The sequence below is a fragment of the Micropterus salmoides genome, unplaced genomic scaffold (genome assembly GCF_014851395.1).
Source record: "Micropterus salmoides isolate LMB-PRFRI ecotype aquatic unplaced genomic scaffold, ASM1485139v1 Ms_hic_scaffold_8, whole genome shotgun sequence".
NCBI classification, from domain to species: domain Eukaryota; kingdom Metazoa; phylum Chordata; class Actinopteri; order Centrarchiformes; family Centrarchidae; genus Micropterus; species Micropterus salmoides.
This window is the reverse complement of record NW_024044570.1, coordinates 35,230,166-35,256,459: the sequence shown is the minus strand read 5'-3', so window position 1 is coordinate 35,256,459 and position 26,294 is coordinate 35,230,166. Positions and strand designations below refer to the sequence as shown.

General features: G+C 40.2%; 1 protein-coding gene across 1 annotated transcript in view; it reads right to left on the bottom strand.

Moving 5' to 3' along the window:
• The window catches only part of zfpm1 (zinc finger protein, FOG family member 1), a 114,746-nt gene that overhangs the window by 10,616 nt on the left and 77,836 nt on the right, over window positions 1-26,294 (bottom strand). The window contains exon 4 of the mRNA XM_038705090.1: window positions 19,350-19,483. Within this exon, the coding sequence (XP_038561018.1) occupies window positions 19,350-19,483 (134 nt within the window). The remainder of the gene's footprint in view (window positions 1-19,349; window positions 19,484-26,294) is intronic.

The following is a 26,294-nucleotide window of genomic DNA, read 5'->3' as shown; positions in this document are numbered from 1 at the left end:
ATGCGAACCCAGGTCGCTGTGGCAAGGACTCTAGTCCACCAGGAGGAAGGAGAGGCTCTAGTGGTGCCCTGCAAACCCTGATACATTACATTTATGCATTTAGCTGAAGATTTTATCCAAAGCGACTTACAGTTGCTCAGGGACATATTGGTAGATGTGTCACAGTGGGAATTGAACCTGGGTCTCTCACACCAGTGAGTGAGAAAGTTGGATTTTACCTACCAAAACATGCACAGGTCCTTTGTGCTTGAGCTTCTTTCCTTCTTCCTTTAGAAATTATATGGCATGGCCCAGCTATTCTGTTGTTTCTCATTTCCTAACTCGTGTAAAATAAAACGGATTAAACATTTTAAAAGGGAATAAATCACTTAAAATACGTGAATGTCCATGCAATAACTGAATCTCTTTTCTATCAAACCCACTGTGTGAGCGCAGCACAGAACTGTTCAGTAAGTCTTTGGTGCAGTACTGTTCAATTTCCACCAGGAGGAAGCATTCCCTCAGCACTGGCCCTGGAAGTCATCACACCTTAGAAAGTTACTGTCAATAAGGGCTGACATGATGGTGTACCCTGCAAAGTGTTTTTTCTATTGCACTCAAAAGTTAGCTTTCATCCCAAAGTTCTGGCTGTGGCCCTACCATTACATTACATGGTGATTTCTTGGCCTAAAGGGTAATTCTTTCCTGATATTTTTTTTAATTCTGCATTTGTTAAGGTCGGGTTTCCACATTTTAACTAAGCAGATCTAAAACACTGTTTACCTGAGTGGAAATTTAAGTCTGTAACACAGTAGAACAACATGACCAATGGGAGCTTTTTAACACATCTTAATTCAACTGTTACTGCTTTGTATTGCAGCAATTTTAAAGTGATTAGTATTCTTATGCATTCTCAATACTGCTGCATTTAAAAACAGGCAGTCTGAAAATGAACCTCTAAGTGGGTGATAAAGGGATCTATCAGTGCTTTTCTGGAAGGAAAAATAAGCAGTGGACAGCGTGATGTGGTGGAAAGCCAGTGGGAGCCCAGAACATAGAAACTGGCACATTTCATGCATTTGGCCAGAAAAGGATAACTGATGAGTATTCTCATTCTACATGTATCTGACCTCCATTCTTTCCATCTGTAATAAACTGCCAAAAACCTGGTTCCCCTCCCGGTCAGTTCTTCCCTAAATACCCTTCTTTAGAGAACAACACAGAGAGTCCACTTCTGTACAATCCTCTGCATTCATTTTATTCATAGAAAATGTATTGACATTTTTCATCTGTATCTGGTTCCAGACAGCCATTGGTTGCCATCTACATCGTTATATTATGAAAGTCTATTACTAGACTCTGAAAATGTGCTTCAGGGTATTGCAAAGCAGACTTTTTTTAAAAATCAACCTGCACTTCTACTGCATTATTGATTTTTAATAATCAATTGAATGTAAATGTGCTTTGTAGTCAGTGGGGTGAAACAATGGTTCCCAATGCGAGCGGTGGGACCCCAAAACCATTACTGCCATTAAAATTGTGTTTATTTTACTGTATTTTCTGAAAATTTTGAAAAGCTGTTTTACCTCTTCAGGACTCTAAAAACATATTAAAACTAGTAAAGTGTGCTCAGCCAGGCGTGTCAAGGGGCATGTGGGTGGGGAACAGGGAGTGCAGGGCAGGCTGTGTGTCCAGGATGTATACATGAGAGTGGTGAAACGAAGATAGGTGTATGCACCGTTTTTAATAAGTTAAGTGCGAATTTAAACAAAGCTTTAAAAATTAATAAAGTATACAGTAAGAGAAATTAGTACAACTTAAACTTGTATTGAAATCTGAATCAAAGTCTCAGTCTCAATTCAGCAGCACCAGACTGTGGTGCAGAAAGCAACATGCTCTCCAGTGAGGCAGCTTCTGTCTTAAATTGCATAGACTTCACTGAAGACCGCTCACTCTGAACGGCCTCTCTCTGAATGCTTGTGTGCCAAGTAACTCATATGGTCGAGTAATCTACCATTCGCAATATGGTAGCTAACATAAGTTTTAGTTGTATTGGCACAAACGTTACTCAAAGATATAGCCATCGCTACATAAACACACTGAATTATCTTATTATAATTAACTGTATTTATTATTCTGGAACTCTGGCGGAAATGCAACTGATTTAAAAGCTGTTGCTTTTGCCTCTACTGAAGGAAAATCCTTTAAGCTAGAACGGATCACAAGATGGTGGTGTTTTGCAACTTCGATGTAGAGGAATGTGATGTTTATTGCAAGATGTTTTTAGTTTCTGCTGTTAGCTAGTTAGGTCACTTAGCTGTGCAGCGAGCAGAGTTTTAACTACTTGACAAGGAGCCCTGAAGATGTACTGGAGGCTCGTGGTGCCTTCACTCCATACTAAGACACTTCATGTTGTTTTTTTTTATTTAATAAGTCACCAATATGTATGTTTACCTCATTACTTGAAACTTTTGCCATATTCAATATGAACATCCAACACTGTAACATTATGTAAATGACAGAAAGTGACGGCACAATAGGTCTCCTTTAAGAAGATGGACGTCGTCTGTGGGATGGTATGGGAAGACAATGAGAAGAGAGAAGGGAAGGACAGAAGGAAGGAAGGCAGAGCAGAGCGTATTGGATTTCATGGGGAACTAACGCTGATGTGGAGATACGGCTGCTTTTGTTTTAATTTGTAACCCAATGCTGGAGCCGTCTGAGCTGTAAGTACTGCTAATTTGTTTCAGACTAATTCATCACGGCCACAGCTTTGGAATTCACCATGATAGGGCAATGGGGAGAGCTCAGCAGCACACAAGTGGAGAAAACACACACACACACACACACACACACACACACACACACACACACACACACACAAACACAAATCAAAAGTGAGAAACAGTCACATGACAGTCCTTCATAGGTCTAAAAGATTAAATATTTACTTATGACTCAGTGTGAGTGTGGTACATCCTTTCTTATTTGAGAATTAATAACAACTGTATAAAAACTCAACTTCTCCACCATGGAGTTTCCTCTCTGACCACATCTACATCAACATGTTTTTATTAATGAGAACGTCATATTTTTACTGTTCTCTAGGACAAAAGTAACATAATACACAGTGTCTCGAGGGGAGCTGTTGATCCACATCAACATTGTATATGCTGCAAAAGGTCACGTTTAATTTTCCTTTATTTTCATATCTGATGTCTGCCCAGAGAAATCATTACTGTGAGAGGTGGCAGCTACATGTTTTTGAGAGGTGCCTCCAACCTGAAAATAACTCATTTGTAACAGAAATGCTCAAATCATTGGAAACTATTTTAAAGATCATATTTCACTCCACAAACCTTTCTAATCCCATATTGGCTCTCGCATGAACTTGCAGTGTCAAGTAGTAGACCCTGCAGCTAAATGTAGCTCAGGATCAAGACAGGAAGCCTGAAGGACTGAAGGAAAATGTTTTTATTTAGGGGGCCCGCGTGTGGACTCATTGGGATTCAGGAAACACTGTAGTAGCACCTACATATACAGACTGTGTGAAAACTCTGAGATCACATCCTCAGTACAACCACAGCTGGATTTAAAGCAGATACTGTTCAAGTGTTGCTGCGGCAGATGCTGCTGGTTTTGCTTTACAAAGCAAAAGTCAAGGATTTAACTCACAGGACTAAATAACCAAACTGCAATTACAACAGTAGTGTATCCTCAACATCAATGTGCAAAAAGGAAAAGATGCTACTTTACACACTTTACAGTCACAAATACACACACAACTCAGCTTCATGAGATAATGAGAATCAGAGAGGCACAGGGCCAGATCACACATTGAGTGTGTGTGTAATTAACCAGGCCAGTAGAGAATGCAGATGCCAGAGATGGGGGGGGGAGTTAAGGAGAATGGAGAGGCCACCGGATGATATCAAAACCCTTTTCACTTCTCTTGGTCTGACGCCAATCTCATTGACTCAAACGGCCAACAGGAACGTGGAACGTGTCTGAACCACAAAGAGTCAACCTACTCTGCTCTGAAAATTTTTTGGAGCAGCCAAACAGTATTCTATCAAAGGTAAATAATGAAAAATAACTATGTACATTAAAAATAAAAGACATCGGCAGTGTCCACTACTGGGGCTGTGTGGCCACACCCCCATCAGTGATGACAAAACAGATAGGCAGCCCAAGTTGGTAATTCTTCTATCAACCAAGTTCATCTGCTGTCATGTTTAGAACCAAGAAGTTATTCATCTGATCACTTTTACTCACTTTATTTACAATTTAAATAAGTGATCGACAAAGATTTCTTGTAACAAGCTACTAAACTACAAACAGTTTCAATAAATTGTTTAAATAGAACAACACCCAGTGAAAATGTGTATGAATGGGAAGAAGGGCGTTGCTCTGTCAGGTCTCACTGGATTAATAAAGCATAAAAAGTAGCTAAATGTCATTATTGCATTGCAGATGCTCCCTGATAATCAGACTGGAAATGGATTCATGTATTATGTGTGTTTGCTTCTTACAAAAACAGTCTAAGGAGAAGATGAATGCTCTTGGGAGACTACAAATGTCAGGATGTTATGACAGTTAAGTGAGCAGTGACAGTTTGGAGAAAAAAGGAAAAGAAAGAGCGAGGACCAGAAGGAGAAAAGGAATAGGAATAGGAAGGTACAGTCTTGACATGAATTGTCAGGTTGCCAGCATTTCATAAAACAACACGATCAAATAAAGATCTCTAGATCCACATAGAGTAGATGCAGGTGTATCTTGCCATACCTAGTTACCCTCTCTTCCTCTTGTCTCACCCTAACTATCCGCACAGCCATCCATCTATCAGTTGGATGTCAGGCCTCCCTGGCAGAGCTCCATCTTAGTTGAGAGTGCTGCCTTAAGCCCCATCAGCTGGAGGAGAGTCTTTGAGCCGCAGTCTAAGCCCCTCGCCCAGACCCCGGTCCCCTCATGAATATTAACCAGCCCCGAGCCTGGCTTTAATCTGCCTGATCCCCGCACTGCTGCCGCAGAGACGATAGCGAATCTAATTATTTGGTCTGATATTAACCCCCCACTCCCACACCCCCACCACACACACACCATTCCCACCCCCAACGCCCTGTCCTCACTATAGCTGCTGTAACATTCACACGTGTGTTAGGGTAAGCACCCACCAACTGAACTCCCGAGCCACCTTCTTTTGCCAAAGTCAGTTCACATAAAACATTCATACACACATTCACACACACACACACACCTCTCTCTCCACCAACCCCCCTCCACCTCCAGCGCAGCCTGCGACGCCCTCTCCTTATCAGGCCCAAAAACGCCCTCCTCCTATGCCGATAAAACTTGAATGCAAATGATGCCAGGCTGATTTCATTTCTTCATTTTCTTCCTCCATTCCCTCGCTCAGTATCAGAATGGCTCCTCACTCTCTTGCCCTCTCTCTCTCTCGCTCTCTGGAGAGCCAAACAGTGGCGAGGATGATGATGATGGGCACAGGAAGTGGAGAACTTTCCCTGAACTATCTCCGACGCCTAATCCCATCACACGTCGCTTTGTGCTATATATATATATATATATATATATATATATATATATATATATATATATATATATATATATATATATATATATATATATATATATATATATATATATACACACACACACACACACACTTTTAGCACCACCACCATCCTACCCTGAAGATGAGTTGATTAAGATTTCTCTATACAGCTGTCAACTGCCAGTTTTACAAATACCACTGGGGAATAAATATGTTTGTACATGCAAATCACTACTGGCAAATCTATGTTTCACTTGTGTATACTATTCCACATTGTCTAATATGGTTTACACTGGCCTATAATGGTCTGACAAAGGACAGTCATTAAATGTAAAACATAGTCAAGGATCCATATTAGTGCTTGCTTACATACATTGCTTCTGATGAATGGTCAGACAAACACAACGGTTTGTTTTTCTAGGAAAAAGCATGTGTGGTCTGTAGTTGTTAACAGTACTACACTATCTATGGGAAATGACAGTATCCCGGATGTCTCTCACTTTTCTATGACTCACTCTGTATGGAGTGTTTTGTCGGAGTGATTGTTATTTGGGATGCTGTAACTGTCGCTCCCCATCATGCATCTGGGCGCATGGAGAGCTGTTTACTCTGCTCTCTGCTGGACTGTTACAGTGTATGGTCTCTACTTCTTACAGCAGGTCTTCTGTTGTTTTTCTGTTTCATTTCCTTTTAGTGAATAGCAGATATTGTACTGTCTGTGCCATCTGTGTGCATATGATAGACTGTGATGCAGTAGTGTTCGTGAATGTGACATTTTTTGTCAAGACAATGGCTTGAAACAAACTCCCATTACAAGTAAGTTCTCTCTAGATAGTTTTAAAAAGCAGCTCAAGACTATATTTCTTTTTAAAGCCCTGTCTGCTACCCTTTTCTAGCTTTAATACTTGTGTTTTATGCTTGTGGCTTATGTGCATGCTGCTGTATTGTATGATTTATTTAATTATTTTATAGTTGCTTAAGTGCTTGTGATTTAAAGCACTTTGAGCTGCATTTTATGTATGTACAAATAAAGATTTGCATAAAAGGGGGCCAAATTTGCACAAAATGTGTGCATATTACCCACTTAGAATATGTGCAAATAACACTGGATCACTGAGATGCTATTTGCTTGGCAGTGCACTTAGAGCTGCACTGGGTGCTTTGAGAATTACATCCTTTCTTATGTCTTGTTTGTGCTGGTTTGGTGGCTGCAAAAAAGGCGCAATCCTTCTGTGAATTTCCCTCTCAGTGCCTTATGCAGTAAAAGCATTTAACAAGCTATTCTATATTCTTACAACAATGAATTTTTCTTTGGTGCTAAGACACTTATTGTCAGATCGGGTATCTGCTACACCTGACCTTATTTAAATTGTCAAAGCAGTCATTGATCTCATGTAACCTTACAGTATTTAAATAATATCAATCAGTTCCAAACAATGAGGTATACATTTTGAAAAAGAGAGCACAGGGATTGGTTCAGTTCTCTGTAATAGCGGATACCCAGAGATCACAGGTGTCGGAATCAGAATGGGAAAGAAAAAGTTGGATTGTTCTATCCCTCATTTAAAATACTAATACGAATACAATGCCTGAGTTTTGATACCAAAACTATACTTATCTTGATACGTGACTTTATCCAATATAAAAATGTGTTTTTTTTCCTAACTGAAGTTTGGCTTTATAACCCTAACAATAACAAAATAACGTTTCTTGTTGTCACGCATGTAACAATAAGATGTATGCTGCCATCCAAAAACTTTGGCTAAATATTAAAACACTGTCTGAAACTGAAATCAGGAAGCTGATCAAAGAATACGATGAAAAGACTGACTGAACATGCAATGTCTGCTTTCAATATTTGATACTTTTTAATACTCTGTGCCTTCATTTGGTTATACTTTGTCTAACTGACACTAGATTTTTGCGGTAAATAGCGATATGAACATTTTGTATTAAACTGTCAGTGTCTCTTGGTTAACACACTATATTATATATATATATGCAGCAAGGCTTTTCTTTATGTAGCATACAATTATTAATCATTTAACAATTAATAAATGATAAATTACACTATTAATTTAATATATTGGTTAATTATTAAAAACAAATCCCTCCTAATCACTGGTGGAACACACCTATAACTGTCAGGGCCAATATAGAATTACCAGCAGCAGCAAACAGGGTTTGATACATCCATATCAAGCACTTGTCAAGCCCTTAGAAGGGATGTTATCTCCTAAAAAACACACAAAGTAAGATTTGTACAGCAAGTGAAGAACATAACCAAAGCCTAGACATTCTGCAGTGCACATTATAAAAATCCTCTCCAGCAAATGTTTGTGTTCCTCCAGGTAGGAATTCAATAAGCTACCCTGCTCTTCTCCTGACCTTTTCAACCATCTTTCATGTATTCACTCCTCTCACAAAATCATTCATTCAATCATCCAATTCACCCTCTTCCTCCCTTCTCCTCTTTCACTGTCTCTCCTGCACCACCTCCTTCCTTTTATACACCTCTTTCTTTCTGTCTTAATCTCAGATTCTCTTCCTCGCCCCAACTCTCATTCCTACCCTGCTGTCTGCCTGCCCCTCCTTTCCTCATCCTATCTCTCTCTCTTTTCTCTCTCTGTCTCTCGTTCCATCTCTCGGCTACAGGAAATGGTTTCTTTCCCGATCCAGGGGGTTGGAGGGGTGTACTCACTGTCCCAAACAAAGAGGTCACTGTGTGAATCCTCCAAAAATACAAAGAAGAAAAGGAAGGCAGATAAAAATCAGAAACCTACTCTCATCCGCCTCTCTCATGCAAACACACATACACACACATTACCTCCGTTGCACTCACGCAAAGCATTTCTCTAACATTCAACAGAGACACAAGATACTTTCTTTCACTGTATATTCTGCTCACAAGTTACAGATATTGTCAATACAGTGTATGGCTAAGTCTCTGCAGTTGAGGGAAAGCTTATTCCCTTGTGCAGACACGCTCTTATTGGCGCACACCTCCGAGAAGCAGAAAAAGAAGGAGAAAAAAAAGAAGAGGGCGCTAGGTTTGATGAGCTGCATGCAAATGACATGTAAAAATATAAAACTGCGATACTTAAAACGGGGGCTGAGATAAGAGATTTGAAAATGAGGCACTCTTGGAAAGCAGGCTCCTGAACTGCCGGAGATGAGGCTCAGAGATAGAGAGGATAGAGGTTTTCCCTCTCCTCTTCTCCTCTCTTATACCTCCTCCTCCTCTTTCCTTCCTCCTCCACCCTGCAGAAGCCGGTGCAGATGACAGGGAGATGCAGATACCAGCCAGTCATTGCCACTGAGTGATGAACACCTCCTCCCCTCTCTCACATTTAACCCTCCTCTTCAACGTTTGCTTCACCTCTCTTCCAGTTCTCTTTTTCTCTCATATTTCTTTTTGTCTCATGTTTTGTTTCAGTTGATGGACCTTTCCTTCCTTTCTCTTTGGGTCTCTTTTGTTCCTCTTCCTCCCTGGCCTGGCTGGCTGCTTTTCTGTCTATCAGTATTTTATCTCACTTGGCGGTTTTCTCTCACCTCTCTCCAATCATTCCTCTTCTCTCTCTTTCTCACGGTGATAGGCTCTTCTGTCAGGGCCAGGGTGATAGAAAGACAGCTACTCTCATCATGTGGGCAAGTCATACGACAGGTTCCCTATATGGACCACATTGACTGAATCACCACCGATAAAAGTTAGCTCTCCTCAAGGGTGTACAGGGTCAACATATTGAGATGATACATCCATGACTTAGGGAATACAGAGAGCTTTGCCCCAAATATGCTGCTAGAAGAGACAAGTGAGTCTGAGGTCCCAGTAAGATGGCAGTTAGGGCTCTAGCTTCTTTAATGTGACTTATTCTGATGTCAAGGGACTTGGAACATGTGAGAGGGACTGAATTTGATTTGATAGGATGAGTGAACATGAAGTCTCTGGTACACCACACTGATTTGAAGATACCACACTACACAGTACAGGACTGAAAGATCAGCATTCACTTTGTGGTGACACAGAAAGTAGTGTCTTCTTTTTTTGTGTGTGATGTGCCGCCATTGATTAAATAGTCTATATAAGTAAGTATATAGTACAGGGGAAGTTACAAGTTTTAAGTTTTCTCTCAAGCTCCCTTTTTTAGTCTTAAAAACAGTCACATTTTGTATGAACAAATTAATGCAACACCAAGAATGACTTTCAGGAAAGACTGTCCAAAAGTGTGTCATTATCCCAATATCTTAATGATAATGATCTATGATGCCAGCTTTTCACTGCTTTCAGACATGGCTCGCACGACACATTGTATGAGCTTTTTAAAATATCTTCATTAAACTTGTCAAAAGTGCCAGAATGGTTAACAACAGCTCCCTCACCTGCGCTGTTCAAACAGACCGTGGAGCGCAAGGAGAAAATGAATTAAACAGCAAACGTACACTTTTACCTGACCAACCACTATGGAGGAGGCAGAGTCTGAAGACTTACCCAAATCCATGGCAGAGGTCGCTGAGCCAGTCAAGAAGCTCCTCTCTGGGATGAGATTCGCATTGACATGCTAAAGGAGTTGGACATTGTTGGGCTGACACGCATGGAGAAGGATTATGGCCATGTCCCCCAGGGAATCCTGTGGGGGTACTGTGGGAGTACGGGGTACCAGGGCCACTGCTTTGAGCCATTTGGTTTATGAATAACCAAAGTGGGGGTGCGTTCATATTCCAGACACAAAGTCAAAAATGTTTTCAGTGGTTGTGGTTGTGTGACAAGGTTACCCCTTGTCTCCAATCCTGTTTATGATATTTATGGACAGGGCCTCAAGGCGCAGCCGAGGTAAGGAGAGTGTCCGATTTGGGAACCTTAGAATTGCACCTCTGCTTAGAAAAAGGGTGAGGAGCTTCTTCGCGTCAAAAGGAGAGAGTTGCGGTGGTTCAGGCATCTGATAAACATTTCTCCTGGGCACCTTCCTCTGGAGGTCGTCTGGGCAGGTCCAACTGGGTGGAAACACTTTGGTACTCCCAGAACCCTGCTGGAGGGATTGCATATCTCATCTGGTCGGTGAACGCCTTGGGATCCCCCAAGAGGAGCTGGAAAGTGTTGCTGGGGAGAGGGTTGTCTGGAATATCCTGCTTAGCCTTGCCACCACGACTCGGAAGATAATGGATAGAGGGATGGATAGACATGCACTCTTAGCAATGTAAACAAGGCTTTTGCCAAATGATACTGCAACCCCAGAGAAGGGTCTAACTGCGGCCTCTAGCACCCTCCAAACCGCATCCTATTATTATTATTATTATTATTATTATTATTATTATTATTATTATTATTATTATTAGCAGCGAAGGAAGTAAAGCAAAGTCCAAACCACACCTCCTCCAAACCACGCTCACTTGAACACAATGCTGCGGTGACTTAGGAAGATAAATAGGCCATAACAGATCAAAAATAAATTGAAAATGTTGTTAAATGTAGCAATTAAAAAAGCATTTATTAAAAAAAGAATGAGGATAAACTAGTCTGTGTTTGAGCCACAATACTTGATAAGCACAACAATAATGTGTCTAAGGTGTAGCCTAACTGCTTAAAAAAAAATAACCCCAAAAAACATGGATAGCAAACTACAGTTTTTAACCAAGCCCACCATTAAAATGAATAGGTGGCTTAGGAAAACATTTGAAAAAATTTATATAAATAAACTATTTTAGCAACTATTAAGCAGAAATAATGAGGATAAACTATGAAGTGTTCTTTTTAAACCTAATTCATAAAAATATATTTATAAATGAATGTATGATTGTTATTTATGTTTATATGTTCTGTTCACATTACCTCAGATACAAATTTTAAAAAAATGAACCCAGAATTATTACTTTTTGGGTATAGTAATACATACTGTATACACCTATATACTATGTAAAAAGGTATGTACAGTATGAATGCATTTTTATTTATTTAATTATAATACAAAATAATATGTAATATTTGTATATGCCTCGTGTGTGTAGCATGAAGGTTCTGTAACTTACATTTCATTGAGTAACCTTGTGCTGTAAATTGACAAATAAAAGACTTTGATTCTTTATGAACATCAAAATGTAGTTTTGATATGTTTAATGTGAATAATTAAATAACTTGACATCATGGGGTCATTTAAGTTTCAAATATGCATTTATTGTAGTGCTTTTGATGCTGTATGTAAAATGTTTCATCCATAAAGTTTGTAATAATGTATCAAACTGTAGGAGATGCCTGGAAAATCCAGATGAGATTTGTTACTAAACCCATTGAACAATATAAATATAATAAAACTATTTCAACTAGTTCTTGGCAAAACTGTGTTTATGCACACCATTCTCATCGTCCGGTATTGAGAGCATTCTGGGATCACATATCGCGATACCAGTATCAACATTTTATAAATCCAGTAAAACTCCACCTGAACCCCTACCCAGTGAGGCAGCTAGAATCTTTAAAATACTTTTTGTGCTCTAGCAAATTACAAAAACACATAACACATTTTGTGAGATTGAAAATACATCTTAACTCCTGAAACGAACTGCAACGGACTGTATTAGGATAAGTAAAGAAGCTTGCTATACTCACAGTAAAAGGTTTAAAAATAAACTAAGGAAAAAAATAATCAAAAATGGTTGATCAGATATTTAAAATTACAGGCTTCCAAAACGGTTTAAAAAGCACAAAGCTAAAACTCATAAGGTCTTAATTTTTTTTTATTTCACTGTGTTTAAGTTAGAAACTCTTGCTCTCTAGTTCCTTTTTTAAGAGTGTTCCTTATGTATTGCGTTCTTCTGGGGGGCATCTAAGAAGGTGTCTCAATATTCACTGTAATCGTTGATTTGTCATCTTATGAAGGAGCACCATTTTAATTAACATTCTAATTTGATGGGCGGAGGAGCGAGAGAAACAGAGAGGCAGAGAAACACTGTTGATGAGCCCAGATAAAATATAAAGATCAGAATCAGGATGTAAACAAACCGGCTCAACGCAAAAAAAAAAAATAGAAGAGAGAAAACAGCTCAAGAGAGAATAGGGAGAAGATGACGATCACCTTCACTCGTCCTTCCACCAGAGAGAGGGAAGGAGGAAGTGGAGAGGCGAGTAGAAGAGGTAGAGGGTAGGAGAGATAGAGACTGAGAAGAGACTACCCAAAAAGTGTTTGAAAAGCCGTGGGTGGCGCGCCTTATCGCCCAAGTTCTCCTGGAGAGATTATTGGGGGATTAGTGCGAATGCTTGTTTCTAAAACATGATGAAAAGACGTTCGGCGCGTGATAACGCTTTGAACTCCCTTACTCTGCTCCTTCTAGGATCGTGCCTTCAGGCTGCCTTTCCACGAAAGACAGGATTGGGGTGGGGTGAGCTGCTGGGTGCTGTTGAAGGAGGGAGAACAATAGCTACAATGTTGTAAGAGGAGTTTCACCTGTGGTAAAGTGTGGAGATTTAACTTTGGACATCTGTCCTTCAGGAAGATGCAACAGATGCAACACTAGGTTAGACTTCATCTGAGCTGAAATTGCACAACAATCCTGCAACTTTGGTCCAATCACATGCACTTGAACTATCAGTTAATTAAAGCAGGAACCAATCAGAAGGAGAGGAGATATAATATCAGATTTGGTATGTGCGATCCAATCAGAATTGCAGCAGTGGTGTGCTTGCTCCTGGGTTGCCATGGGAGGCTGGCTGAGGAGGACCTGGTTGCTCACTCAACCAAAAACTGTGAGGAATCAGCAGCCTGCTGATCAGTTGATCAGTAAACATTATTATACCCTGTTCTAAAGTCCAACAGCCATATCAGACAGAATATATTTAAATAGATAAACGGTTTTATGCCTCTTTCTCAAGAGATGCAAATGGCAAGATTTCCATATGACACAGGCCAGTTAACATGCCACTAATCTAATGAAGGAGATCTGCTGGATGGAGAGCGAGGAATGGATCCCAACTGCCTCTCTTTCTCTCGCACTCTCTTTGCTACATCCTGATTTCTCAGAACTAGCAAACTCTCCCCAACCAACACGATAACACTCACACAAACTAAGACCACATCAAAGACATATAATTCTGTATTGTTTTAGATAAAAAAGAATGTAATTGAACTTGATATGTCTCTTTGTGTACACGTGTACGTGTTGCTAGAGTGTGCATGCATAGCCAAAATGCTCCCTGATGTAGCTCTGTTGCTGGGTAGGGCTCGTATTAAACTGATAGCTTATCTGTCCGGGGCCAAATAAGAAGCAAATTTGTTGAGAGAGAGAGAAGTTGAGAGAGGGCAATGCTGGAAGGGGCAGGCTTGCCGTGTGGGCCATGCCAATCTCACCAAGAGATGGGGGGGTGAGGCCTGGGGGCTTCACAGAGCCCAGTGAGGCTGAGGACTGAGGAAGACAGGTGGTATAAGTAAGATAGAGGTGAGGAAGGAGAGACAGCTAGGAAAGAACTGGTGGGCAAAAAAATGTATTGAGGTGAGCGGATGATGACAGCATGTCCAAAGCGATAGAGGGCAATCAACATGCCCAGCCACATTTTAATATACAGGTGAAACTCGAAAAATTAGTATATCGTGCAAAAGTTCATTTACTTCATTAATTCAACTTAAAAGTTGAAACTAATATATTATATAGACTCATTACATGCAAAGTGAGATATTTCAAGCCTTTATTTGATATAATTTTGATGATTATTGCGTACAGCTTAGGAAAACCCCAAATTCAAAATCTCAGAAAATTAGAATATTACATGAAATCAATAAAAAAAAGGATTTTAAATAGAGAAATGTCAGCCCTCTGAAAAGTATAATCATGCATATGTACTCAGTACTTGGTTTGGGCCCCTTTGCATGAATTACTGCCTCAATGCGGCGTGGCATGGATGCTATCAGCCTGCGGCACTGCTGAGGTGTTATGGAAGACCAGGATGCTTCGATAGCGGCCTTCAGCTCTTCTGCAGTGTTCGGTCTCATGTCTTTCATCTTTCTCTTGGCGATGCCCCATAGATTCTCTGTGGGCTTCAGGTCAGGCCAAGCACAGTAATCCCATGGTCATTGAACCAGGTTTTGGTACTTTTGGCAGTGCGGGCAGGTGCCAAGTCCTGCTGGAAAATGAAGTCAGCATCTCCATAAAGCTCGTCTGCTGAAGCATAAAGTGCTCTAAAATGTCCTGGTAGACGGCTGCGCTGACTTAATAAAGCACAGTGGACCAACAGCAGCAGATGATGACATGGCCCCCCCAAACCAACACAGACTGTGGAAACTTCACACTGGACTTCAAGCATCTTGGATTGTGTGCCTCTCCGTTCTTCCTCCAGACTCTGGGACCTTGGTTTCCAAATGAGATGCAAAATTTGCTCTCATCAGAAAAGAGGACTTTGGACCACTGAGAAACAGACCAGTTCTTTTTTTCTTCAGACGTTTTGTTGTTCAGGAGCGGCTTGATTTGAAGCCCGTGTCCAGGACCCGTCTGTGTGTGGTGGCTCTTGATGCAGACATCCACACATATTAACGGCCTTTTCCTCACCATCCTCTCCAGGCTACGGTCATCCCTGCTGCTTGTGCACCTTTCTCTTCCACACTTTTCTCTTCCACTTAACTTTCTATTAATGTGCCTTGATACAGCACTTTGGGAACATCCAACTTCTTTTGCAATTACCTTTTGAGGCTTTCCCTCCTTGTGGAGGCTGTCAATGATGGTTTGTCAGGTCAGCAGTCTTCCCCATGATTGTGAATTCCACTGAACCAGACTGAGAGACCAATTAAAGGCTCAGGAACCCTTTGCAGGTGTTCTGGATTAATTAGCTGATTAGAGTGTGACACTTTGAGCCTACAATACTGAACCTTTTCACAATATTCTAATTTTTTGATTTTGGGGTTTTTATAAGCTGTCCGCAATAATCATCAAAATTATATCAAATAAAGGCTTGAAACATCTCACGTTGCATGTAATGAGTCTGTATAATATATCAGTATAACCTTTTAAGTTGAATAAATAAATAAATGAAATAAATGAACTTTTGCAATATATGCAAATTCTTCAAGTTTCACCTGTATACATTTGTTTTTCCAAAGTAGAAGTACCTTGTGCCGTACCTTCTGTCTATTGGGATCATTATCTACAAATTTAAAACACAGGATGTATTTCTCCCATTTATCTGTGCAGCGTTTCCATGTTGATTTGGCTGTGTGTTTTATGTTAAATTATCAAATTCATCCATTAATTTATTTTTTATATGCACTATATGATCAACAGGAAGCATTAGATAATGCAGGGATAGTAGGCGTAAGAGTTCTGTCCTTCTCTGCCTTCTGGAAATAAGATTTCCTAAATAAGACACACGAGTCAAAAAGTAAAAAATACGCTTCCATGCACGATACAGAGTTTCACTATATGGTTGATGAGGATGAAAATAATGTGAATCATATACTATGGCCATCACAGAGACCAGTTCTTAACCCAAATGAACACCTATGGGGGATGAGGAAATCCCTTTTAGAGGAATGCTGCAACAGAGTAGTAACTAATACACTTGTTTTAGTTAGGTATTAATACACTAAATTAGATGTACTTTCACTACTTTAATCTTTTATCTGCAGCTGCAAATTAAATTTCACCAACCATTACAAAATGCTCCCACAAAGAAAATGTCAAAGCAGCTCACAGCTGGGTAAAAAAGAATTGTGGGTAGTGGTGGAACAGCTCTGGGAACACATAAAACAAACAAAAATATCTGAGAAATCATTCTGCTGACAATTTGTTAAGTGTAATTTGTAATGTCTTTGTATTCTATAATTTCTACTTTACATAAAACAGTAAAGTATGTTGATTTCTGGTATACTTACTATGAAGATACATTATCCCATGAAATAATATCCACAATGGACGATTCTGCATGTCACGCTTACACTCCTGCAAATAATGGTGGCTTTTTGATTTACAGTCATCATGATATTTCCCTAACAGTCAGCAAAGTTGGTTTTGTAGAAAATCGACATTCTTGTCTGGCGACAGGGTTGAAAGACTAGTATAGTACTGTAGCAGTTATATACAGTAAGGAATCGGGTTGGGGCATCGATCGGTTTTGAGGTTGTAAGGGGCAGTTTACAGGTGTGAAACTGTGCAAAAAAATGCCTGTTTTGCTAAGGTGCCTCTTTTTGGATTTATCTTCTTCATCCTTTACAGCACTTGTACTTCTTTACGTAAAAAGGTATGGAAAAGTTCCTTGGAATATAACTCTTCTAATAACCAATCAAGCAATGCAGTGTGATGGCTTGGGCTTTAGTAGAGTAGCAGGGGATGAGCAGATTTCTCATCTCTAACATACTATGGAGGATAGCCCTGACCCCTGCTGACCTGCGGGGGGGGTTGGGGCAGGGACGGATGGATGGATAGAAGGGAGGATGTGAAGTGACAGGGGGTGAAACACAGGAGGAATGTGCGATTACTGCCACTATCTCCAGGAGATACTGAAGGTCCGTCTCCTCACTTCTTCTGCCCACAGATAAGAGGGGGAGGAGGGGGACAGAAAATGAGGGAGAAGAGAGAAAATTAGTATTAAGAGTCAGAACGAGATGCTTTCCATATGAATGCAAAGCCCTCAAAAGAAGTTTTACAGTTTAGAGGAGGAATAGGACGGTATGGGCAGCGGAAGGGAGGGGAAGAACAAAAGGTGATAGATGTGTGTGTGTGTGTGTGTGTGTGTGTGCATGTGCATGTGTGTGCATGAGCACTGACTCACACACACACACACACACACACACACACACACAGACATCTATCTGTACACTCAGAACCTCACTGATAATAAACGAAATCTTAGAAATGAGAGCCTATCAAGCAGGAATCAATCACTGGGGTTTGTTGTCCAGGAGGATGGCGCCATGTGGAGATAAAAGACAGGCGGATGTCTGGGGAGAGCTGGGAGGAGAGGAGGAGAAGAGGGGAAAGGATGGAACAGGAGTCTGGGGAGGGCTAGGAGGAGAGGAGAGGAGAGGAGAGGAGAGGAGAGGAGAGGCCCCAGATGTGTGGTATAAACTCCATTTGGCTTTATTTGAACTGGGTGGAGATAAGACAAGCAACCCAGGTGTAGCAAGGTAGATCCATGGCAAAAATTTGGTAGCCTGTGTGTGAACGGCCCTGCATGTGAGTCCGTGCATTTGTCCAAGTTTGTGCTCCATGCCAGGAAGCCTCTCCCAGCATCAGTATCATATGATTAGATGGACTTGCACATGATGCACAAACCCAGCCTCTGATAGGGCTCCATCCGGTCCCGCACACTGTTCCAAACTAACACACACACACACACATTAAGATACACGCAGCTGTTTTCATTTCCAACCACTGTCACACACAAATGTGATATGGTGCTTATTTATTGTCTCTCTTTGTTACACGAGTGACCCCTGACCTTTCCAACTGCTATCCCTTCAGTTAGTTGAAGGGCTCACTTCAGCCTGCTGCAGTAAAACAACATGTTACTCTCCCCTCAGTGTTGCAATATGCAAAATGTGTACTATAAGATATGTTATTATAAAGCCTCAAGATTTCCTCTATATATATATATACATTTATTGGTTTGTCCTACGTTAAGCTGCATGTATTAATTATTTTCTCTATCAAATAATCTGCATAATGTGTTTTTGATTACTTCAAAATAATGATTCCTGTCTGATCAACTGCTAAAAAAGCTAGTACGCATTCTATAATAATATGGAACAGCCAGAAATAGGGCTACGACTAAAAACTTTTGGTTGTAGCTTTTTTTGATCAATCAAATTTAGTTTAGTCTATAAAATGTGTGAAAGTGTGAAAAATACTACTGAATTCCACAGAGGCCATGGCTTCTCCAGGTTGCTTCTTCTGTCAATCAACAGTCTGAATCCCAAAGATATTCATTTTACAATGACAGTAACAGCAGTAAATCTTTAGAAAAGCGCAAAATCGTCACATTGGAGAAGCTGGAACCAGAGAATGTTCAACATTTTTGCTTGATAAATGACCAAATTGTTAACAATTCATTTTAGAACTAGTCCAAAGCAAGCTAATCTTTTACACAATTTAATGCATTTGTGAAGATTTTTTAAATAAACTACTTATGTGAATAATGCATCATCACAATTCCTTTATTTTCTGATCAATCAACTAATAAATTAATCAGCAAACAGTTTCAACAGTTTTATTCTAGTTACAATAAAACAGTAATCAACAGTTTTAATATGTTTTAAAAACCTAATAATACAAACATGATTATGCTTAACAGTTACGTCAGATATTACCGATGGAATTTAGAATATGTAGACAAACATCATACATGGTCAGCCTACACACTGTGCAGTGTGTGCTGTCATCAGCTGTTGTTACACTGAGTTTGAGATGATAAGACTTCTGGACTGGACTGAACTCCAAGCTCATCAACGGTGTCACAATGTGTTTGTATTTATCACAGCTTCACTAGATCCTCCTATTAGATCTTCATTAAAAATCATTTGAGTCAGTGAACTCTCAAATCCCTTCTTAAAACATACTTTTATAGGAGAGCCCTGCCTGATTTTAGTTTGTTTTATATATATTTTGTCTGTATTTTGTTTTCTTGCTTTAATCGTGTATTTTGTTTTTATCTGTGTTTTATTTTCTTTGCACTTGTTAAAATACTTTTTTGAAAAGTGCTCTATAAATAAAGATAATTATTACTATTATTTTTAAAAAGACATACGGGATTCATCATGGAGAATAACATAAATGACTATGCTTGGAATGTCTTCGCCAGAGACAGTGGTCGTATTAGAGCTCTTACCTCTGTTTCCTGATCATTTGGGCTGCCCTCTGATTGGAGGATTCCTGGGTATGGGCCCCACGTTGTGTCTGCAAGGAGGTCCCTGCCGGCCACCACCCTGCTGTCACCACCTTCTTCACTTAACTCCAGGTCATCTGGTGGGAGGAGAGAAGAGAGAAGCTCCTAACGTCAGGGAAGCAGAAATAAGCCAACTGTAGGTCTAACAAATATTTCAACATGTCAGTGTGCTGAAGGGATATTGACCTTCATCCAGGCAGTGTCCTTCAATGATAAATATGAGGAAGAAACCATTTTAAAGATTCAACATTTGGAAGCATTCACATCATTTTAAATGTACAGTTTGACCTCAGGCTCACCAATCACATTTTACTTGTAAAGCGTATGAAAGTTTAAGTTTATGAATAGTAGATGTTTTGTCATTTTGGGAATGTTTATGGCATCAACAGGGCAACATTTAAAGATGCAGAGTATTGGTAGAAACAATATCTCATCCAATTATCGGTTTCAGCCATTCAAAGCATATACTGGAAAACTATGGAAACATGACTCACAGCATTTAGCAGACACCACATGAAAAAAACATTTGGCAAAAGCAGCATGTGGCTTGAACTTGACCCAAACCCTTGCGGCAGCTCAGACCATACAGCAAAAACTGTCAACAACTCAACAGCAGGGGGAGTTTGATACCAGCTGAGCACTTTCTGTCCCAGTCTGTTCAAACAGGGGAAACGTCTTGTGAACTTCCTCAAAGTGATAACTGTGGGAGGAGGGTACTGACAGCTGTGGTCTGAGCACGCTACAGCCCAGATAGAGCCAGTTAGCCAGGAGGCATGGAGGACTGATCCGTCTATTTATAAACTTGACACAGCTCTGAGTGCAGGGGGATCATCGGTCTGTAGTTTAGAAAGTCTCTGCACATCTGAGGACAAATGAACAAGTTTGAGCAGTGGGAACTCCAGTTACTACATGGGATTAATGCCAGCTGCTTCAGCTACACGAGCAGCCTCAAGGTCTAACTTCTGGAAAAAGCTTCCTCGTTATGACTGTCCAACTCTCTCTCTGATCAAAACACATACAAAATCTGCCTCCCATCCCCTCCTCTCCTCCAACCTCCCTACAACCCCCCCCCCCATCTCGTCCATGGTTCAGGCGACTGTTTCGGGGGGTCAGTCTAAAGTGGAAGGCCCGATAAGAGTGTTTGTCTAACACTCTCCATGTCAAAACACTCATCTATCTTCTCTATATCTATCCCCACCAGAGAACAACGGACAGACGCTGATAAAAGGCCTTTCCCACAGCTGGGGTGGTGGGGGGGGGTTATGGTGGGGAGGAGGGAAGGGGTGACAGGAAGGAGAGTGGTTTGAGGGAAGAAAGTAGAAGGGACGCAAGGCAGGGAGAAGAAGAAAATTTAATAAAGTAAGTCAAAAGCAAAATAGCGGTTGAATATATTATTTTGCTGTCGGAAAGACTGTTGTGGCAAAGTCACACAGGAAGTGGTATGTTTCTCTTAACTCACAGCTCAAGGTTGCAATGACACTCTGTACAATGCGGTATAATGAATAACACACAGGTCACACAGTGATAAAACTTTACGGAACTGGTTGGCCTGATAGAATCTGTTTTATTAGGATCCAAACAAGTCTGCACACGAAAAATTACATCACATACTTTATTAAGAGCTTGCACTTGTGTTAGCACACGTTGTTTACCAGTCGTGGTATACCAGGCCTACTTTTTCATTCTCTTGCCCCGGTGCACATGAGAGCACAGCACTGATGCCAGAAGCAACAAGAGCTGACCTGAACTGTTGTGCTTGGGTCAGGTTAGGCTAAATTTTTTACGAATTACTTTGGTGGAGCTCGATTTCCCAAAGATTTTTGCAGAAAACCTAGTCGCACTTCTTTATTAGAATAAATCAAACTAAAAAGAGTATATGCAGATTGTTCAGGTCAGATTCTGTTGGGTTTTTGGACACAGGTTTTCTAGGTTCGAGCTAGGTCAGCGTCACATTACAGTCCCAGGTCAAGTGCCAACCCAAACATGACTCCTCAGACAGTCTAACCTGCTGGCTGCAGAGTCTGAAGTCCAGGGCCTGGCCAGCCAGTATCCTATCTCCTATCGTCCTATGGGGCCTCAGTTTGGCCACTCTGACCCTCGGTATCTCAACGCTCCATCAATGTCCAGTCTGCCTCTGTGTCATTGGCCAATCCTCACCACATGGGACTCTTATCAGCCTGACCAGCTCAATTGACCCGCATTGTGAAATGGTGTGAGGATTTGACCTCGGTGAGCTAACACAGATATTAACTTATAAACAAGGCCGACACAAGCATTAGTTTGTAAGGTATTAGAGGTGAACACGTGTTATCCTAGTCCCTTCATGACCTGTTGCATCACATCCTTTCATGTACTGTAACCATGCATTTAGGCAAATCAAACGGGTCATTTGTTGTCGTGGCAGGGTCGAGGCCAACCTAAATATCTAAATGTTTTCATGGAGACTTCTGAGGTGCACTTGATGCACATGAAAAAAAGCTAACACAACCAGGCACTGCTACAGAAGAAGCTGACTCCTTTATTAAAGTTAAATATTTAAAAAGATTTAAGTGCATTCCTGAGATTTCAGCGATTGTTTTTTTCTCTAATTTGTATAGGGAATTGATTCCTCTGATGCAACTGGGATGTTTGTATAAACTATTGTGCAGCTAGGAAGGTAAATGAACAAGGGCAACATGGCAACATTGTGGATATGTACATCATTGACATCCTGTTCTTTATATTATTTAAATTCTGGTCTCTCTAGTGGAGTGAAACCATTTTCACAGTGAATGGTTTTAAAGCAGGCACCGCAACATCAAGGTGTATTCAGTTAAAATATGCTTCTCTTGCCACTAATTTTATTTCTCTTTTTCTATACTTTTTCAATGTAGCCATGTAAATTTTGAGCATTTCCACTTGTGCATGCAATGTGCATAAAAGCAGGTGAATAAAGGCACACTTGATAAGGGATAAGATAGAGAACTCCATACAAGAAGCGTTTAATTTATCAAAATGAGCAAAAAATCAAATCAAAATTACTTGTATTTCAATCAGAAGATAAATCTGCACTGACATCCTCTTTGAAGTTCATAGAACATCCTCTTTTACTGAAAGTAAACACAGAATGATGCTTGCCCCAATATACGTACACACTTAGGAGGGAGGCGAGTACAAAGTTAGCGTGACCCATAGAGGATTTATGGGGAATAGACCAGGTTGGAATAATTATCCTTTAAGTTAAGACCTGATCAAAATGCCATTAATTTTGAGATGTTACCTGTCATTTGGAATTAAAAATTAAATTTTCAAGTAATAACTTTAAATTCAAAATTTAAAGTGTATAAGTGCAACAGGCCATTGTACTCCAGTGAGGGGCATTTATATGTCAGTCTATTGCTTTTCCTGCTCAGCAATCACTAAACCAGGCAATTGTTATTTTCCTCTCTAATGCAAATGGAGGTAAATATCCAGCCGTGCTCAACAGACAATTTTTCTTTTAACAAATTGTTGTTTTTTGTTCTAACTTGATTTTTAGCCATGCTAGCAGCATGGTTCTAGGAATGGCAATCTCTTTAACTATTGAACTGCCACCATATTATGTACAAACCATTTGCTGTGCCCAAAGGATAAATTCTAAGGACCTGGTGAGTATTTGAATGCAACAGCGTCAGAATACATTTTTAAATTTGTCCAATAGTGGTTTACAACTAGATACTAAACACACTCGCATCAATCACAGCCGCACTTTGTATTTATTGCTAATTAGAAAATGTTAGCATGCTAAACCAATATAGTAAACAGGCTGTGTCTTAATTAGGATACTTCTGTTAGTAAACTTCCATGTGTTTTGTGAATTTTCACCGTCTATTCTTTCTAATAGCAAATTGCAACAGTTTATAATTTCCATTTGTATGGTGTTATGTTCACCAGAGCAGCTCTCAACTCCCCTTCTGCTACATAGCCAGGATGGCGACTGTTGAGGAGTGTCTAGCATTCCACACTTTTTGACCGTTGTACACCATCTGGGTACTCATAGTGCACTGCATTTTGCCATTATTATCAGTGTGAACGCATTTATGAACTCAAAATAGCAGGTGTAAGTACAGAAGAATGCAATTTGAGACACAGCAATGGTTAACATCATACCTGCTCAGCGTTTAAAGCATGTCGTTGTGAGCATGTTAGCATGCTGACATTACCCCTTAGCTAAAAGCGCCGCTGAACCTAAGTGCAGCTTCACAGAGCTACTAGCATGGCTGCAGACTCTTAGTCTTGTGTTTTTGTTAAAAAGTGACAGCCCCACTGGCTACATTATAAAACTTTATTTATTTTATTTATTATTAACATACATTGACATCATTATTACTGATCATCTGATGAACACATGTAAAAACATGTACATCCAGCTAAATGTAAATAATGGAGTTGAACTGGTTAATAATAGGCAACATCGGTGAATGTGGATTAAGTAGTTGTCATGGAGTCTGTTCAATAAAATTCTGCCTTTTCATACTGGTAGAGACAAAGTGCTATCTGTGCACCTCCACTAATAAGTATTGCTTGCTAATCCCAGCAGGTTAGCTATGTTCACTGGGGTAACATGAGGCCTCCAACAACCCTAATCCCTGTTAATTACCCCTCTTGCCCACCACCGACCTGCATAATAATCCAGCACTCCTTATCAATATGGCTGCACTGGCTGGTACTACCCTCACTGCTCTATTATACTACCCCATCACTATCATACACTGTAATGTATGTGTAGCGTGCACACACACCATTCCTTCTGTCAGTGCTAGATGACCCATTCCCCAAAACACAGGGCAGGATGGGTTTGTTATCAATATCAACCAGCTCCACAGTATCCACACTGCCTCACTCATTTAGCTGACACACACACACACACTAACACAATCTTACAATCTCTCTTACACACACACAAATTACACACAGGTCCACAAGATGACACGTTGACACATGGCAGCCAAACACACAGTGTGACCACACACATCCAGCCTGTACACACCATCACACCAATAAACACCCGCTGTCACCAGCTACACACATACGTACACATATGCACAAAGGCTTATCAATACGGACGCTTCAGCAGCCGCTGGGGCGTCCAGGTCTCTTTGACGAGCCAACACAATAAAACAATCAGTCCGTCATTAATGAAATGACTAACACAATTAACCGATGAGTGCGTGTGATGGTGGGGGGGTGGTGGCAGAGAGAATTACAGGGAGAGAGAAGGAGAGAGTGCTGATGATGTTGTTACAGAATTTTTGGATCAGTACCGTCTTTTTGTGTTGTTTGTCTTGCCAGCTTACAGACTGTTCTGTTGTTTAATGAGTGAGTTTTGTCCCTGGAAATCACACAAAGCAAAGTTATTATGTTTCACAGATTAAATCCATTATTGGAGAATTAGATTATTAATGAGTGCAATGCTGATAAAAAATAAAAATAAGAATCCAAATCATAAAAAAGATGGCATCTATTGCCAAATTCACTGATGTTACACAACTGCTGATATTACAGCATCAAAAGGTGAACTAGCATACTGGTCAATACTGTATGTTCTCCGAGTCTCAGAACTTTGATTTGGTTGTGAAAACTTTTTACATTTTTGAGCAGGGATAGAAAATCACCTAAGGCAGGAACTGGGACTGTATATCAGATATTTTAAAAAGATTTAATGCTGATTCATTTGTGAGTGATGGAAAGTTTGTAATGTTTATGGAGGCCTTGATGAAGTTATTTGTTGGACATGCTCAAGTCCGCAAAGGTCAGTGAATTTAAAAAAAAAAGATAAAGCTTAAATCGCAGCACATAAAATCAGGTAGACTTGCAGAAAAATATCTCCACTTTTGAGTAAAGAAATATGGTAACAAAATTAAATTACATTAAAATGATTTAAGATGTCTATTTAATAGGATTGTAAGGATTCTCCAAATCCACGATTCGGTTCATACCTCGGTTTTCTTCTTCGCAGTTGGAAGATAATAAAATAGGTTTACTGTGTAACATTTACAAAATATAGGCACACAGCTAGCCAAAAATTCTAATACAGTGTTTCCTCCATTTACTTTACTTGGGGGCCGCCCATGTATGTTAGCAGCTGCTTAAGCAGGCTATATTTGGCGACCCATTTTAGCATTTTGCAGAGAAACACAGAGAGGGATGTTATCGGGTATGACGTTACAAGACGCGGACATGGTGGACATTACAGAGCGATCCACATGCGGTGCACCTGTTGCTATGAAAGAGATAGACAGAAAGAGGCGTGACAAGCGGCTGTGTTTGTAGTGAGAGACCAGCAGTGTGGGTGAGTGTGTGGAAAAGAGCAGTGACGAAAAAGGGAGCAGATTTAGTTAGTAAGTAAACACTGTCGCCGGGAGTAGGTGTGTCGCCATTCTGTCCCACGGACCCGCGACACGAGACAGTGGAAGTTTGTGTTGCGGTGTCGGTCTTGTTTTCAGCACCGTTATAGCCCTACTACTACTTAACATTCAGCCCTATTGGAAATAATATGAGAGACAAAAGTTGTCTTCTGTACTTAATCAGGGAGATTAATTGTTGAGTTCTCAGATGATACTGTACATGTCTAGGTATAGTCAGCTTGGAAGGAAAATTAATTAAGCCTGTAGATGAGCTGTTATCTTAACTGATATGTCATAATATTAATAAATGCTTACTTAGTGGAAACTGTCCACAACTTTTGAAAGAATCCAAAACGGTCCCCTAACCCAAAGATGGAAAAGCTGATTCCATCCAACTGCGGGTTTGTTCAGAAGCTGGCAAGCTGGAAGACATGTCAGAAGTTTGTTTCCAATATATTTCTTTCTTATTTGGAACCAATGGTTCGACAATATTAAATATTGATAATATAAAAAGTAATCTTTT